This window comes from Micrasema longulum, unplaced genomic scaffold (genome assembly GCF_059751315.1).
Source record: "Micrasema longulum isolate JH-2025_06_02 unplaced genomic scaffold, ASM5975131v1 h1tg003005l, whole genome shotgun sequence".
Classification (NCBI taxonomy): domain Eukaryota; kingdom Metazoa; phylum Arthropoda; class Insecta; order Trichoptera; family Brachycentridae; genus Micrasema; species Micrasema longulum.
Genome location: NW_028280114.1, coordinates 1,022 through 20,339, shown reverse-complemented (window position 1 = coordinate 20,339; position 19,318 = coordinate 1,022). Strand labels below are relative to the sequence as shown.

Below are 19,318 nucleotides of genomic sequence, written 5' to 3'. Positions count from 1 at the left end.
CATGATACTTGAAATAAGATTTTCGTAAACTGCTAAGATTCCGGTTCCTGTGGTGGTATTCTGAATCTTCTCTACCCCCGAGAGAGTGGTGAATTAAGGTTTTTTTAATATGACGACACTTTGCTTCATGAAATGGCCACACTAAAGATTAAACATCAAATGATGTAATAAAACATGTTTGAACAACGGGATAAAAACGTATGCGGTTGGGTCAATTCAACTTAACAAAGTGTTTTCAGTAATGCACAAGGTCGCAATAATTAATTCCGAATGAATATCTTCATGTTTGATTTCACGTATTCACATAGAATTAAGAATAGTCGTAGAAGGAGCGTAAAACCATATTTGAATACATCGGACTGTGTCCAATAATTCTCCCACTATGCCTCACTTTCACCGCGCGCATTTGTGATGTATCTGCGAAATGTTGCACGATGGGAAAAAATATAATTATAACATAAATGTAAGGTAAAAAAAAGCAATCTGTTAATTTCTCTAAAATTTTATTGTGCACGCGGGAAATATTGATTGACACATCAGAGTAGATAAGTAAAGGGTCATTTAATAAAAGTATTTGAATTAATGAACTTTAAACTTAAAATATAAAACAAATTTTATTTTACATAAAACCGATATTTTTTTATCATGTTAAATAATATTTGATGCTTTAAAGATAATGTCGGTCACATGTTCACTATTGAGTTGTTTAATTCGAAATCCAATTTTCATTAGTTCTCTCATTAGATAAGCAAAGTAGGGTAAAAAAAAATACTACCCTGGCAACACTAACGAAATGTTCAATTCGTTTCTTCGAAAATCTGACAGATGGAAAAATAATTCAATTTTTAAGTAATGCATTTGTTACACACACATTCATTTGCTGATTACACATGAAATGTGATTGCATCCTGTTCCTTTAAGATCCTAGCAGTATTTCTACACTTTAAAAGTACACAACACGGCATAGTTGAATTCAAATTAGGAGTTGCGTACTGAGCGACGTCTACAAATAAACTAATTGGTCAAAACGTAAACCTACTCATTTATGAGTAGTTAAGTCGCCTTCTGTTTGATGTGCATATGTGGTTTCTGAACTATTCTTAATTCTGTGCTTATTTATATTTATTTGACGTTCAATCATCAGTGCGGTCAGATATGAAGCAAAATGTAAACGCATTTAAAAAATTAAAATCCGTAAATTAATCTAGGCTTGGCGGCAGCTGTAGCGTAAGACCAAAAATTTTGCCTACAAAAAGCTTCGATAGAAGTACCAATCAGTGCCCAATGCGCAATTATTTATTAATTAAAAACTTCAAGCACAAAGAATAAGTACTTTGGCGCACTTATTGCTAAAAGCGATATCTTCCTGCCAACCAAAAAACAGACTTGATCGACTTGGTTAAAAGATAAGTTTATTCAAAATGTGTATTAAAAAACGAAAATATATATAAAAAAGATACATTCATAAAAAAAATAAAAAAACAATTTATCGAAAATGGCAGCTGTTTTTAAAATTAGGAGATAAGGCTTGCATACACAAGCTTCAAAAAAGTACATTATGCTATACATTATACAACACATACCTGAGGTTAGAATGATAATAATGATAATCTTCAATTAAAGACATCAAGTACGATATTTAAAATGATTTATTTATTAAATTTAATAAAATAACTCAAATAAAGAAACATCCAAATGTGCAATATGTAATTAAATCGCCCTGACTGGTATCTGATGGGTAGATGAAAATGCTTAATCGATGCGAGACTGAAAAATAAAAGACAAAAAATATTAGGGATGCTAATTACTGCCTAAGTATTTTTTTACTGAAGAATACAGTTCTGTGTATCTAGAATCCTTGAGAGAAAACGCGGTTATACTTTTCTTCATAAAAACGTAAACCAGTATTTTCTCCTTGGATTATTGCACGAGAGCAGTGATTTTTTAACACAATATAGATATTTATCATCGGCGTCTTGCAATCGTTTTTTTTTTTACAAATTGTTTCTTTTGGGAACTAGAATCATCCAAAAACCTATAAAAGCGCCCGGTTTTATCTTCCGTCTTCAGAATTACGGTGTACAAAGAAGAAAAATAATTTTGAGAAACGGAAAAGGTACCGTCTCCGAAAATGTCTATCTGATACTCTTTCTGTAAAAAAAAAAACAACAAATTCGTTTCAGTTTTGGGATGCGGAAAACGGGACAGTGAAACCTTAATTTTGTCAATTTTAGTTGGCAGAGTGAAACGACATAAAAATGTTTTGCTTCTCAGAGTTGCAGTTCCATCAAATCACTTTTAAACAGATTTAAATACTCGTATACGTGTACTCCTATTCGAAAACTGTTATGAGAACATTTTAGAGAACAAAATACAGAAGCCTAGACATCTACAGGACTTATGACCTGTCATTGACTGCTTTAAGTGGCCATTTTACACACTCTGTGACATGAACTATTTTGCTTAGATATCCATATTTCTTCAATTCTTCCATCTGATGTTTTTTGTGAAGTTAGAGAGCTGAAACCTTTATTGATCCGGGTGAGATTTATCAGACTGAATTATTTCACATACTAAGCAAAGTCCGAAAACAGTTTTTATTGATTAAACCAACTGGTAGTCGGCCTCGTGGTGTAGTGGTCAGCCCGTGTGCCTACGATTCCCGACATGGTTGACATGAAATATTTATTTTAAAATGTGTTTTTACTCTAGAATATTTCATATTCCCTGGACTGGCACACGAAGCCTAAGACTGATCATTTTACCTTCATGTAACAGAAATGATCAAGACACGCTGCGGTTAGACCTAGTGCCCTATGCACCATTATGTGTAGAAAGGAAAAGAGTATGATGAAACCAACTGGTCCAAGAAAAAGTTTTAAAATTGAAAAACGTTTTCAGACGTACTCAAAATATCGTGAATTGTGTTAATTATCTACAGGTGAAGTAAACTAACAAATATTTTACGGGCAAAAATAGTTAAAGTAGGTTAATTGCTATCGAAATGCGATCCCTCAGGCGAATGTGTAGTAAAACGATGTATGATAGGTGCACAAATGTCGAGAACCGCGAACTGTAAGGCTGAGACATGCATTACCGACATATCAAGAAAGGGGTGCTGCACTGGTTTGGACATGTAGGGCGAATGGACAGCAAAAGAACGGCTAAAAGGATCTGCGATTCGAATGTTGATAGATGCAGAAAACGAAGAAGACCGAGGAAAACATGGCATGATTAAATCCATCAAATACTTGATGATGGACATGTCAAGAGTAGGAATAATCGGAATACGTTCATGAGAAGATGTATGAATGTAGAGAAAGCGAGGTCTGTATGCAAAGACAGAGTGATGTGGCGTTCTATCCTCTCTGTCTGCCCCTACGGGGAAACGGCGTGGTGGTTTGTTTCTTTTTTTAACTCATTTCTTATATAACATTTCTGTTCATAGTAGAATCTAAAAAGCTTTTTTCCAGGTTCTTTATGCAAAAAACATGTATGTTCAATAGATCTAAACAATATTATTTTTGGTATGTGTATATATATTTACATATTTATACACACACAATTCTGGGTTTTATCCCAAAAAACCCAGAATTGTGTGTGTATAAATATGTAAATATATATACACATAACAAAAATAATATTGTGTAAACAAGATCTGGTCAAAAATTAAGTAAAAATAAATTGCAGAGTCATCTGCAGGCGATTACTAGTAATTAATTTAACTCGGATAGAGTCTTAGCTACATAAATAAAGTAATTTGCTTTAATACTTAACCTCAATATCAAATACGCGAACGCGCTAGCCAAACGCGCTAGCGAAAGCTTTCCTTGTTTCATGACATATATACAAAAACCAAAAATGTCACCGATATGGATATTCGCTAATAAGCGGAATGGGGAATGTTGTAGAATTCTACATAAAAGTGGCCACTTGAACCCAACCTATGACAGGTCATAAGCCCTGTAAACGCTCGAATATCCATAATCTTGAAACAAAAATTCTACCCATCTCTGTAGTGATATAAATAATAGATCTAAACAGTTTAGTTCAATGAAATAGGCAAAAAAAGCACATAAAGTTCAAACTTGGAATACAGAAATTTGTTCATTTTGTCTGTTGGTTCACTTCCGGTTTACATAATTGTCAAGCTTACTTTGGAACCAATGTGGATAGCCAAAACCATTGTACTGCCATGTTCCATCTTACTAATAAAGATATCTGCCATTCCTTTGTTATCAACAGTAGTATTTTTTCCAGTACAAATACTTCCAGACTTAGACCCAGAGATGATATCACAATAGGTTCCAGCGGGTAGGCAAACCTAGAAAAGGTATTCTCCAGAATTGGTTGTGAAGAAAAGTAGCAAATGAACACTGAGACAGATTTAAGTTGAATTACTAACCTGAAGTCTCCTATCTAAGTTCAGTATTTGATCATTGTTGAAGGCGATGAATCCTTTATTTCCTCTGCAAAAAGCAATTTTGTGTTTACCGTTGTCCCACCAGTTGTTCAATTGGGTTCCCTTAACGGTGTTTCTGAAATCGACCATTTGGTAGACCTCGGGCCACCTATGCTCGCAAATCCACGTCCATCCTTTACAACTTCCATCCTTAAAGAAAGTATTGATTGTTTTTAATGCAAAGCTTTCAAATGTTTTTTTCTCTTTTGAGAAGACCCGCTGCTTTCTTATTGTTTTTTTTTTCAAATAAATATTTTTTTTAATGTATTTTTGAAGCTAACACAGAACTACTCACTTTGATAGGGAATTTTGTAAAGTGGGTTTTTTTTTTAAACCTGTTATTTTTTGTAGTTACACATTTATTAGTAATTCAAATGAAGTAACGCCTTTTTATCAAAAAATTAACAAAATATCAATGCTTTTAATGGTAATTTTTTTTAAATATTTGACTTCAATTTAGTCAGGTTCAGTCTTAAACTCCTCGGCGAGTGATTCCCAACCTGTTTTTTTTTCATGTATTGTCTATTGCCGTAAAAAGGAAGAAGGCTAATCTACTAATATACTAACGAGAAGGCTGGGAGGCGTGTATCGGTCGGGGGTCAGGCTGTGCTGATCCTTCGCCACCGCGGTGTGTTGCTAAGTACGTTGTCGTAGTATGTAGGATTGCGTTTTCATATTGCCTGGGGTCAATAAGATTGCTTGATAGGTTGGTTGATGGATGGCTCCAGCAAAATAGCGAAAACGTCGGAATAAATCGAACACACACGGTATCACCCAAAAAAGAACCATATTGATAAAATACTTACTTCGTTGATTTCTGGTCCAAGAATGTTGCCAAGTCCGTCTTCTGGTGGACCAGTGTGGGTGTTTAGGAATGCGTAACTGGTCATAATTCTAGGTTCTCCATAAGGGTGAGCAAGGGTAAAAGCAATAGCTGCCTGAAACCAAAATATCAGATACTCAAAATAATTTCACAACATCAACAATTTTATATAGTACAAAAGGAGAGTTGTTAAACCTGGTATGGCTTGGGCCATTTGTAATTGAGAACTTCTTTTCCACCAGCTCCGTTTCCCCTCTGGTTTTCGTGGTTGTCGACGAAGTTAAGACCATCTCCCTGAGCAACCATGCCCCATGCGGGACCCCAGTTTACTAAGCTTTTCAAAGAATAATTTCCTCTGAATACTAATCCGATTTCTGCACTGAACTAAAATTTTCAGAAAACATTTAACTTTGGAATTGGGTAGCTATTAATGAAAATAGTTGAATGGTTTGATGATAGGGGTATCAAAAAATATTGCGTCTAATTATTATCATCATCATCATCATCATTCCCTTTCCACACCTAATGGTGCATTGGGCACTAAATTGGTACACCAATTGCAGCGAATCTTGATCATTTTTTTGTGTTATGAAAGAGCAATATGATTATTTCTACGCTTCAGGTACCAGTACAGGGACTATGAAATATTCTAGTGTAAAAACACCCCTTTCAATAAATATTTCATATCAACTATGTCGGGAATCGAACCCAAGTCCTATTGTATGGTAGGCAAATGCGCTGCCATTACACAACGAGGGTGACATTACACATAAGGGGGTTAAATGCAAAACCGCCACTATCCATGATTATTGTTTTTGGAAAGATCAACAAAACCAGCAGCAAAAAGACTTTTTCTTTTGAGTTCAATGTGCAACTTGTACGTGGTATAACAGGTAGCGAAAAAATTATTTATTTTAAGTTGAATGTGCACATTGAACTTAAAAGAAATTGACATTTAGCAGCTTGTAGCTGACGCGCTACCGACGAGTTAGCGGGTCCACCACTCTTCACGAGGCCATCCCTTCCGCTGTTTGTAAGGCAGTGAAAACCGAAAAACGAAGCACACACTGATTTTACTGGTGGCGGGAACCAAAGGGCGAAGCACAAACACTGGTTCACTGCAGCAAAAAGCCAATTTGACTATTAGTCCTGAAAAGTACTGTTAATTCCAAGAGAGCGCCGCGATCGGGATCCGTAAGGTGAGAAGTTCAGAAGTCGAATCCAAGGGGCAGGTGAAGGTCTTGTAGCGTAGTCAGTATCAGAGTAGATTGGGAGATGATTCAAACACGAGCCAAAGATTTAGACTGATTTATTTGACGGCGCTGCGGCCTTTTATACACATTAAATATGTGCGGCCGACACTGGCCGGCCAACGGCGGGTGGGAGTAAGCCGACCAATCCCGTCTCTCGCCACATATAAGAACTACCTCCTCCCGCCACCCACCGCACTAGGGTGCAGACCGCGCGGTAAGAAACATGTACAGGAAAAATATTATTATTAAATCAAATAATGACAAGGCGATATATTTATAAATTCAATACTAAAACAATATACCCTAATTCTATGGGCCTTGGTATAGCGAAAACCACCCCCGAAGATAACAAAATAAAGTCTTTATTGGGTAGGTGGTATTTCATGTCACATATACCGAGTTAATTAATTATTCAAGAGACCCCAGGAAGGGCTGCTGAGTTTATACGACGTCCGTAACACTGCTGGTTTTGTTGATTTTCTCATCAATAGTGATCATGGATAGAGACAGTTTTGCATTTAACCTCCCCACATGAGGCAGTTCATAAAATGTAAAGAAATGCACTGCCATTGTTTTTCGTCGGAAACCATCTGTATTGCAAGTATCCTTAAGTACATTTATTTTTCTACAGTGTTAAGCGTTAACAAATGTTTTGACAATTTTTTTTCCAATGAACACTAAAGCAAAACAAAATGGTGAAGGTGAGCATTTTCAATTCTGTTCACGTTCAACCAAGGGAACAAATCTATCAATGCTGCTTGCGATATTTTCTTAGTGTTTTGTGAAGATAAATTGAACGTAGTTATGCAGAAAGCAGCTAGCCATGGAAAAGTGAAACTGAGTTAGTAGCACTAATCAAATTTACACAACAGTTAGCATGTATTTGACTTTGAAAAATGATAAACAATGAATACTTTAGTTTATTTTATATCACAAACAAGAATCTTATTATGTATATGACCAGTTTTAATGATTTTTAAAATGCCGTAAGATTTTTCTAGTGCTCTGGGTGTTTTTTGAAATTGAAAAATGCCGTTTTCGTGATCGACACCGTTTTTAGAAGGTGATTAATACAGTTTTTTGTGTAAAAGCGATCTGGCAACAGCCAGATATTTATGTTTTGCTAAAAACATTTAGCAAAACATCAATATCTCATTTCTTCAAAATTGTGAACTGGCTGCTTTCAGCATAACTACGTTCAATTATTAATCTAAATTATTTAGTGAATGATATATTATAAAAATAATATTTAAAACAATGTGAAGTGGAATTCATTATTGACATCTGGAAAAAAAGACTCAACTTGTGTTAACTCTCAATTCCCAATATACCTATTGTATGCGGGCATACATTGAAAAAGTTACCCCACTATCATCAATATTATTATCTATATATTTTAAAAGTTCATAAAAAACACATGGAATTAAATTAACCTTGAATTCAGTAACTGCGGCCAGAGGAGTATATTCATCCTTGGTAATGGCTTCACCACCGAGATCGACCACTTCCTGGACGATGTAAGGACGAGATCCGCTTGGGAAGTACGTAGTGCTGAGGTTATTGAGCCTTCCATAGATGACTTTCAAATCTTCAGGCCACATGTGCTTAGCAGCATCAACTCTACAAAATAAATTATGAATAGTGGTAAAACCTTCAAGTTATATTTGACTAGATAAAGAAAAGTTTGATAATCAATTACCGGAATCCAGCAACTCCAATATCTATCAACTTGTTAAGGTAATCAACAATCTTTCCTCTGACGTACTCAGACCTTTGATTTAAGTCATGTAGTGCCATAAATTCACAGTTTCGGACCTGTGTAAAATTGAAAATTAAATTATTATGATACATTCCTTTGAATTCATTAATAATTAATTTATTTAAAAGAAACAAACAGTCGATATGGATATAATAACATTAAAAAAAAATACAGTTTAGAGACAGACCAGCGAAGTTTCTAAATAAAAATCATTTGTATTATTAAATTGTGTTACAACAAAAGGATGTGTTTATGCGTATTTGTATGAGAGTAAGTGTAGATGTTTGTTTATGTGTGTTAGTGTGGAAGTAAGTGTTCAGGTGCGTGCATAATTAAATAGTTAGTGGGATCATATCGCAGCCAAAAATAAAAAGTCTAAATTTAATTTTAAATAAATTAAGGGGCATGTAAAATATATTAGTTGATGAAAAAAAACATAATACTTAGAGCAAAAACGATAGAGGAAAGAGTGTTGTGCATAGTTAGTATTATCGTCATCAACATCATGAAAGTACATTGAATATTGCAGTTAACAACCACCTGTAAAACAAGTTTTTGATTTTTCTAATTTATTCAACTTTTTGTACATAATGTTAGATGTACATTGCCGGGCTTATTGCCAAATGGTTTTTTTTTCCAACCAACCAACAAAATAAAAGTTTTATAATTCAAGTTACAATACCCATTCAATAGAAAATAAAAAAGCCGAAGATATATTAAAATAGAAGCAAATGTACTTGTGTATAAATTATCTTCAATCAATACCATTTCTCAATGGTAAAAAGGAAAAATGAGGAAACAGAAAAGCAGGAGAGATTTAAAGAAGGGAAAGAAAATGTTTCTTCAGACATGATTTAAACAGAGATACTGTAGTAACATCTTTGATGGTGGATGGGAGATGATTCCACAGTCGAGCCGCATGGACACTATATAAGTTAGAGAAGAAAGAGAAATTGTGTATGGGTATTTAGAGAGTGCTTTGAGAATAAGAATGAAGAGGTAAACCATGAACTGATAAGAGTTAAAAATTTTCACGTAGGTATAAAGGAGCGTTAGGACTATGAAGTACATTGAATAAAAGTGAAAGGGAGTGATAGTCTCTTCGCTGCGTAAATTTGAGCCATTTCAGTTGCCTACGATAGTCAAAAATGTGGTCATATTTCCCAAGACCAAAAATGTACCTTTTGTATGTATTCTGAAGTTTCATTTAAATTATTTATTGACAATTCTTGATGGAATTCCATTGTAATGATGTAATAACTTATATTTCCATATAAGTTATTAATTTAAAAAATACTTGGTACATTTCCACTTATTTATTTTGACCAATTAGCGCTTTCACCCTCTAATGGGCATCTTCAGACTGATAAATATATATATTTTTTATATTTATATTTTTATTTAAATATATTATTTCATATATATTTATGTAAATATATTTTTTAAATTAATAACTTATATGGAAATATAAGTTATTACATCATTATTCTGAAGTTGTTCAAGTTTATCGAGTTCCTCACAGCTTAAATCAGTCATCGAAACATCAGCGTAATCTAGAATAGGTCGTAGTAATGCTTGTACGAGAGTGCATTTAGTATTAATAGGTAAGAATTTTTGCAACCTTCAAAGTGAGTGTAGATTTTTTTATTAATTAGTTTGAGCTCGTTAGCATAGATGTTCATCCATTAGTACTCCTGATATCAACCTTGCCAGGAATTCAACCCAAAACCTTGAGCATTGTCGGTGAATGCTCAAACTAATTCGATACGAAACGAACTATCTCCTCTTTGTTTATTTTTTTTTTTTACCTGAGGGTAGGCATCGGATTAAAAACACTTCAGGATTCTGGTTCTAATCATTCGCAAAACTGTTCTGAATCCGCTTAGAGTTTTTTCCGAATAAATTAATTTAATACTCTATCTTCTTAAGTAGGTACCTGGTTGGTATCATTGTAGTTGTCGAGAGTGCACACAGGAGAGTTGAAGTGACTTTCATCATAGGGTACTGAGGAGTAGTTTCTGCTCCAAATCTGAACAGAAGAATCCCCGGTTCCTTCCCCACCCAAACCGCAGGTCATGTGGTTGAAAACCACATCGGGGTAGATTCTGTAATTTAAAAAAAAAGTGATTTAAAAAAAAAACCGCTATAAGGATATACAAAACACATGGTATAAAACATAAATGTATCATCGACACATTGATAAACCCTTACAGGTTACATACATTTAACAAAATATTTTTACTTTTAAAATTCACATTTTACTGTTAATAATAATATTTTTAGCATATTTTGTTAAGGTTGTCTGAGTCTTTTGTTTAGTTTTATCTGGTAGTTTATTGTATAATTTCAGTCCATGGTTTATTAGTCTCGATTGTCCTTTTTTCGTTTTAAAAGGTTGTATGTGATATTTTTCTGATATTCTTGTATTGCGTTCATGTTTACTACAGTTTTTTTCAAGTTTTAATTCTTCGTTTACAATTACATCAATGGCTAATGGCAATGACAATGAATAAATGTTAAGGATTCTAGTTTAAAGAGTTCAGTTACATTTAATTGTTTAGTTTGCTTAAAAAGTTCTTTACTTGCTGTTAGATAGGGAAGGTCATATACTAACTTTAATATTTTATTTTGCTGTCTTTGTAGTCTGTTTTTGTCATTTTGATTTCCTGATCCCCATAGTAGTTGCATATAACATATTTTGGTTTTTACATAGGCTTCATACATTAAAATTTTTCGACACAACCGATGCCCAAACGCTCAGTGATACCCAACGCGAATTTAGTCGTCCTTTGCCAGCCAGTGGCTCAATCACAAATAACTATCAACGTGCTAATAAGCGACGTGATAATAATTTCTCACCATGGTTATTTATCGTATTCGCGATCACAATATAACATCCGTGAACACCTAATATTAAATTTCAAAATATTTACGTTTCGCGACGTGTAATCCTGCTGCGCAATCACATATTTGAATTCCACCGGTGTAAATATGGAAAATATTCCAAAACTGCTATTTATATTTATATTTATTGAATTGTTATTTATCATGGTATTCATTGCATTTAGCCAGCGGTTGGCAATCCAAATGTCAAGAAAAGCAGTCGCCAGTAATTTAATTTCCACTTTTTGGTAAACACACTTCTTACTATTATGCAAATGCAATATATTGTATTATTTTGTATAATAAATGCTAATTTTTCGCCAATGAACCGTATTTATTTACGAGAAAAAAAAACAAACCGACATGAGCGTTGACTTAGAGATTATACACGCGTTGACTTATGACTGCGAAAACTTAAGCATTTTCATTATTAATTATTATGAAAATAAAACTTTGTCATTGAGTGCTCTCCTGAAACTATAGTAGTGTTCTTGTAAAATAATAAAATTGTGTAACACTAATGACAAAGTTTTATTTTCATAATTGTTTATAATAAAGTGTTACGAAGTGAATGCCGATTTATATGTTCATTATTGTTCGTTATGAACGCTCAAATGCTTAGCATATTTTTAAGCACGTCGATAAGTATTTGTGATTAAGCTACAGGTGTGACGTTTAGAATCAAAACCTAAATGCCTGCTTGTGTCATGAAAGCATGTAAAAACCTTAGGTAAATATGTGTCCATGAGCAATTAACGAAGCTTAAAACAATTCATGTTTAAATAAAATTATTACGTTCTGTAAATGTCATACTAAGCCGAGCCGTTCAATTGCGAATCATTTCTTACTTACAGGGGTGCACTGATAGAAATACGTTTAAAAAAGATAATTAAGTTGCGTTTATATTATTTTGCGTTTCCCAAAATCATGTGAAAAGAAATGATTGAGTCAAAATTATAAGGAATTTTAGGAAAAATTAATGTTGATTCCAAACATTAAAATACATATTTTTTATATCAATTAAAATGGGAATCATACAATTTTTGATATCCTACAATGCATGTTGGTTTAATTTAGCCCCGGTATAAATAAACAAACACAGTTACCTATGGGCATGTTTTCGTGTCACTACTTTTAAAATATTTTACTCTGTGGGGCGCGTCTTCGTGTATTAATAGGTCGATGGGTGGAATATGCACAAAATAAATAAAATTAAAATAGAAATGAATTAAGTTTGCTGTACAAATTAAATCTAAACAAATGCATAAATTTGGAAAAACAGCATAACATTTGAAACAAGTTACATAAAACCATGTAATTATATTATTACGCTTGATGTAACTATTATTAAATATTTGTATATAACCACTTACCGACTTTGCTATGTCTACCGGTTTCGAGACGTACCCGTTTTTTCGTCAGGACACCAATTTAACCAACATGCGAAACCCACTTTACACCTTCACCATAGTTGTTGCACAAAAATATAAAACCAACATGACATGCATTTTAATAAGCTGGTTAGTGTCTATATATAATTCGGTAAGTGGTTATATACAAATATTTAATGACATTTATTAAAATTATGACCACAGAGTTAATGCTTTGGGTATTAATAGTATTGTAACTGCTTTATATTTTGAATGGAATGGTATATATCACTAATAATAGAGATCAACCCGATTAAAATTCCTTCATGTGCAATTAAATCGGAGGAGATCTGAACTACCCATCATCGTATGACCAGATATAAAAACTGCCGAAGTCAGATATGTTTCGAGAAGGAGCTGCAGGGGTTTTGTTGGAAACCTTTCCCGGGGACTCAAACTATAAGATGACTTACGTACAATATAATTAATTTCTATCAAACCTTATTCCAACTTTATTGCACCTATCAACCATGTCTCTGAAAGCATTTTCATCTCCAGAACGAGACAGCAAGTTGTAGGAGACAGGCTGGTATCTTTCCCTCCATTGTCTGTAACCAAGTTTAAGGTTTTCACTCGGAGGAGATGTCTAAAATCAAAATAAATACAAATGAAAAAGCTAAATCAAGAGTAGTAATTCATTATTTCTCCTCTAAGGTTACCTTTGAGATAGGCCTGATTTCTCAAAGTATACCCTTAGATTACAATATTTGAGTTTGTCCAAATGTTCGTAGACAAAAGAGTGGACTTCACCCCCTCGGGAGTCATTAAGATTAACAAATAACAACAGGGATGGAGGAACCAACTGGTCCAAGAAGAAATGAAAAATTGTTTTCAGGCGTTCCCTAGTATGTGAAATAATTCAGTCAGGTGAATTTCTTCACAACAATAAAGGTTTCAGCTAACTAAAATCAACAAATGGTAAAATTGAAGAAATATGGATTTTCAAACATAGGCGAAATGGTATATATAACACAGTGTGTAAAGTGACCACTTAAACCAGCCAATGACAGATCATAAGCCTTGTAAATGCCTAGACTTCTATATTCCCTTATTTAAGGTATTCTCTATCCCTGTTGTTATTTGTTATACCCTGAGATACTGTAGAGGTATTATACTCTACTAGATAGTTGCTATTTGTTAGTTCATGTTAAACATATGATTGAATGGATTTTATGGATTTAACGGATTTAACCACAAGGAATAAATAAATAAAATAATTTAAGTTACTTACAATTTTTGGTTTATTACACACGAAAATACAAAGATTACACAAATAATATTTTAGAGTGAGCTTGAATACTGGTGAAGACAGAGAAAGGCGAGTGACGTGTTACGCGCCCTTATAAAGGTCCATTGGGCACTGCAGCCGTAGACAACAACACATCCTCGTAATACTATTCGTGGTTGCATCCGTCCGAATTTATGATGGGAATGCTTGGCTACTTTAGCCTACTTTAACTCACGTGTGGCTATGAGGTAACATAGGTCTACATCGCGGAAAAAACATGAAATAACTCTCTTTTTTTTTTTAATATCCAACTTCTATTTTTGTAATCCTTAGGTGAAATATCTCACACCGAAATGAGGAAACGGTTTTCTAACAAATTTACAGGGTTTCTTTGCAAAAAATCTTTCCCTATTTTGAGTCAAATTTATTTTAACGAATGTAAGAGATGGCAATGTTACACAAAAAAATACGAAAGAGCACGAGACTTCAGCATATCAGAAGAACGACAGGGACACTACTCACTAGGCGGAGCTTGAATGAAAGAGAAAACAAAACCGCAAAAGCCCGATACAATATTATTTCACTATTGAGAAAGAGATGCGTGATGTTTGAGCAAAATGTTGCAGTTAATACACACCGTGTTCGCGAAATATATTCATAATTTCAACATTTCGCAATTCTACATAATTTATCATGTCTCGAAATTTGAATAACGAAGAAATTAACAGCAATTTAATGAGAGAGGTTGAAACAGTTTGACAGTAAATTTATAATATTTTAGAAAAGGATTTATCTATTTTATTTTATTTATCTATTTTAGAAAGTTTGAAAAATGCTTAAAAGTTTTTGAAGTAATTCATGAACAGGCCTTTAAAGTTTTTATAAGTTTTTACTGAAAAACTGATTTGTAATGACATTGAACTGTTTTTTTAAGTCTATCTATATTTTCTAAAGTTATAACAAAGTGATTAATGATATATATGTAAAAAAAATATATTTCGTGGTAGAAATTCGGTTCTACCGATTGTAAAATTTATTTAATTTGAAATGTTCAATTTTTTTTTTCGTAACTAGTTTTAAAAATATGTTTATGTTTTCTATATGTTTAATTATGATTTGATTATTTGACTTATTACGTACTTTTATTTAATTTCTCATTATTTTTTTTGCCATGTTTTGGGTTTTATTTCAATATTGTTGTAAGAATATGTTTTACCAACGTTTTTTCTTGTCTTAATGAAATTCGGTGTTATATTTGTATTAAAAATTTGATCAATTTTTACTACAAATATGAGTAAATATTTAAACAAAGCATACTTTATAGTCTCCCGGTTGCCCTCTACTACTTCGACCTTCGATTATTTCGAATCGAAATTCAGTTGGCGACGAAACGCGAGCGGAATTTAAAATGGAATGAACACAATTTTTACCAAATTTGCATAAATATGCTTTAATTATATGTTTTTTATATAACATCTTGAAAAAAGGATAACTTTAAACACATAACATTGTAAATAGTTAAGTATTTTAGCTTATATAATAAAACATCTCGACATACGCATGCGGTAATAGTGCATTACACCATCGTCTGTTAAGGGATATTTTAGCATAGTCTTTTAAGAGTAAACTACTTTAGTTTGAAGAAAAGAAGAAATATGTACCTATTTGCTTACGTATTTTTTCCGATTTATGTAAAACGACCAACTTAGGTGTAATGGAGAGTACTTTTCTTTATGTTCCTAATGGCTACCTTAGTCATAAGCAGTTTAAGCTGTTTTATCTTCCTGCTTGCAGAACCAGCCTGCCATTGGTAACGCCAGTAGGAAGAGCAATATCTTTACTCAATTGTATCTCTTCGGATATCGACATATTTCGTGTTACTGAAAGAAAGTTCACGAAAGATAGCTTCCTTTAGGTATTATTTTTTAACTATTAAATCACATTTAAACTGTATCGCAATTTTTTTAAAGTGTAATGTAGGCCTTGAATGCATACTTTCCCATTATTTCATTCCTTTTATTTCCTGGACCCTCTACCTGTCTCCTACCAAACTTCTTACCCGATACCACATTATATGCATCCTCTCCTCATAATGTAAAATGTAACAGAAGTATTTAAAGTAATACATCCATATTAGTTTATTTATTCATATTTTTTGCTTGCAAACAATAATTAATAATAAAAATAATGTGACCTGACTGGGGTTTCCCGTGCCGAGGACACTTAACAATTTAGTTTTTTGAAATTACATTTGAGAATAAACAAAGAAGACTAACTTTAAAAACAATCATAATTAACGAATATTCAGACAGTTTTAAAAACAAGGTATTTATGTACATCTATATTATTTATATTACAAAACACACAATGAAAATAACAAAAACCTAACATAAGCTATACAGTTGTGGAGCAGTTGATTCAGTATTGGTATGGGCGAATGAGACAATCTATTTTACTTCTACCTAGCTCCACTATCCATTTTTTAATAGCCTTTTTAAACATTTTTTCATTACTAATTGCTTTAATAGATAGTGGAAGTAGGTTATAGATTTTAATTGAATAATACTCAAAATCCCTTTGTCCGAAAGTGGTATTAATTTGTATTTGTTTAAGTTGTCTATGTGTAAATATTATATTTGCCCACTAAAAACGGCCATACTAAAAAATACATATTTGTATAAAATATTTTGCTAAGTACAAATCGTGACCAATTTACAACAGTCTTTTTTCAGTTTGTCAAAAGATAAAATTGTTTTTAGAAATAAGTGCATTATTTTTATGCTAGAAGTTTAAAGTAAACATTTCTTCGCCTTCGACCCAAAGATTTTGCATAAACCTAAAAATTACAATGAACGAATAATAAAAGAGGCAAATGAAATACACAAACTCTTAAACAACAAAAATAAATAAATTAGGACTGAAATTAAACTCAACCTGGTTCCCGGCACTTCTCACTATAAAAATTACGCAAAATGTGCCGGGTGCCGACTGCGAAACGGTACAAATTACTAGTACATAAACATATAGTTTTCTTTATGCTTCTACGAAATGTGCAATGATAATCGAAACGTCGCAACAAATCCAACTTACACGGGATCATAAAAAAAAAAACATATTTCTAATCGGGTTGTGGTCCCGTGGCTAGTGTCTCGGACTCACGGATCAAAGATCCGTGGTTCGAATCCCACTCTACCCCAACTTGATTTCCATTTTCTAATAGTGAGTTATTTACAACTCGTTAAAAAAGGCCCTCAAAATTAAATATTTGCGTTAATTATAAGAACGATAAATATTTCTTTTTATAAAAAAAAATATCTTAGTCATTTAAATTTTGTTTGCAAACAATAAATATTATATTTTACAAATTATAACCGAAAACGAAATAATACGTCTTTAAAACAAGGTTAGAGACAAATTTATAAAAATACAAATTTTTGTTTTCTTGCCGCGTTGCATGTGCAACATTGGGTAAAAAAGGTGAACGCATCTTTCGAACTATTCAATTGAAAACTCAAACATTTTCGATTTGAACATTTATTTGACAACCCGTTCTTACAGTTTTGCTAACGGAAATGAAATCACCTTGATTTGTACTCGAATAAAAAATACAAAAAGAGAACTTTTACATTATTCGTGGGTGACGTCTGTCACCCATCAGGGTCTGTATTCTAATGAAAAGCTTAAATTTATCTTCAATTTTATCTACAACGTAAAATTAAGTTTACTGTAAAAAAAACAGAATATGTTTACGATTTTTTTTGTAAATATGTTTCATTACAGGTTCCCGATGAAGATACATTGAGTTTTCTTACAACTATACACATTTTCGTACATAAATATCGATGTTAGTTGATACCGTCTCAATATGTACTGATGAAGATAGCGTTCATCATCACGGCGCTAGACCCAACAAGCCTCAGATTTAAAGAATAATTATATTGATTATTGATTCAACCAATGATTCGTATCTCGGTCATCAATTAAATAAAGGTCCGATGGTCTGTTTTATTCTTCAGGTGCCAGTCCATAATTTTTAGGAATACTTCTTAATTCATTGTTTAGACATACTTATGTCCCATGGAATTATTTAATTTAAGGTAGAATACCTGGACTCCTCCGAATCCCATGGGCGCAAGGAACCTCTCGCATTCGGCAGCAATATCAATCCACTTCCACTCGAAGAAATGGACCATCACAGATCTGTCATCCCAGTAGTGCAGGTTCTTGTGTTGGGCCAGGGCTGCGCCACAGACGGCTAGGAAAAATATTAACAACCTCATGATGACCCACTGAAAACCATCAAAGTTTTATAAATTGATTAAGAGAATATTCGGTTCCAGACAGCTTTAATGAACAAATATTTTAACATTGTTTTTCTGTTTTTTTGGGTATTTTATTTTTTTATTTTATTAACATAAACGGCAAATCTGCCTTTTACAAATATTTATAATATTAAGATATTTGGCTTAACATTTTTTTTTTCAAAAACATGAATATTAAAAACAAGATTAAAAAAAAAAATCACACCAAAAATTATACAAGACTTATATTAAAAAAAAAACCTAAAAATTATACAGCATATTCAGTAGAAAGTTTAAATAATAAAAAATTCTACAATAAAACAACGAGAAAATCATAAGTACTGTTTCACACAGCTAGGCAAAGTGAACAAAAAATTGTATATGAAATGCATGAATAAATAAATATAATTACCATTCACCATCTTTGAAAAAGTTCAAAAGGTTTGTTCTATAGGAACAATACCCTACACTAAATATATCAGATACGTGGGAATAACTATTGCCGAGTTCATGAAGTCTATTTATTACTGCATTACAAGTATACACTGTCACTGAATAAACATTGTAAAAATTATTGTGTTTCTTTTCATTGGTAAACATTTTTTCATGAGTGATTAAAAAAGCTTAATAATCATTTCCCTTTCCGAACCTTATGGTGCATAGGGCACTGCATTGGTACACCAATCGCAGCGTATCTTGATCATTTTTGTTACATGAAGGTAAGATGATCAGTCTTACGCTTCAGGTACCAGTCCAGGGACTATGAAATATTCTGGTTGGAAAACACCCTTTTAAAAAAATAAATCATATCAACCATGTCGTGCATCGAACCTGAGACCTCTCGCATGGTTGGCAAACGTCCTGACTATTACACCACGAGGCATACTGAATAGATTTAATTATATTTAACAATTAATTTTATTTTTTGTAAATGTCAAACTACGCCTAGCGGTGCAGTTGCGAAGCTTTTATTTAGTTACAGGGGTGCATTGATCGAAATACGTTTTTAAAATATAATAAACGTGAGTGAATATTATTTTTCCGTTCCCATAAATCCAGTGAAAACAAATAAATGGTTCGAAATTATAAGCAATTTAAGGACACGATCTGATTGGCATCCACTAAAAATTAATGTTGATTGTAAACATTAAAATATATATTTTTACATATTAAAAATGG

At 32.8% G+C, this 19,318-nt stretch overlaps 1 protein-coding gene across 1 annotated transcript; it reads right to left on the bottom strand.

Annotated features, from left to right (window-relative positions):
• Positions 1–4,135: 4,135 nt before the first annotated feature.
• Positions 4,136–18,118, bottom strand: LOC148271244 (alpha-amylase 1-like). The gene is made up of 9 exons (XM_088241621.1): positions 17,945–18,118; positions 13,051–13,196; positions 10,234–10,402; positions 8,238–8,353; positions 7,972–8,158; positions 5,481–5,669; positions 5,269–5,400; positions 4,406–4,612; positions 4,136–4,324 (listed from the first exon to the last, which is right to left on the bottom strand). Exons 1-9 carry the CDS (start codon positions 18,116–18,118, stop codon positions 4,136–4,138), a joined length of 1,509 nt encoding a protein of 502 aa, XP_088097747.1.
• Between the last annotated feature and the right edge of the window lie 1,200 nt (positions 18,119–19,318).

What these genes read in the sequence shown, in the direction of transcription:
- LOC148271244 (XM_088241621.1), bottom strand. Translation starts at nt 18,118, where the DNA reads ATGAGGTTGTTAATATTTTTCCTAGCCGTCTGTGGCGCAGCCCTGGCC. An exon ending in AATGGCCCAAGCCATACCAG is followed by an intron (nt 5,401 to 5,480) that starts GTTTAACAACTC and finishes TTTTGGTTTCAG; the next exon opens with GCAGCTATTGCTTTTACCCT. An exon ending in TTGGACCAGAAATCAACGAA is followed by an intron (nt 4,613 to 5,268) that starts GTAAGTATTTTA and finishes ACTTTCTTTAAG; the next exon opens with GATGGAAGTTGTAAAGGATG.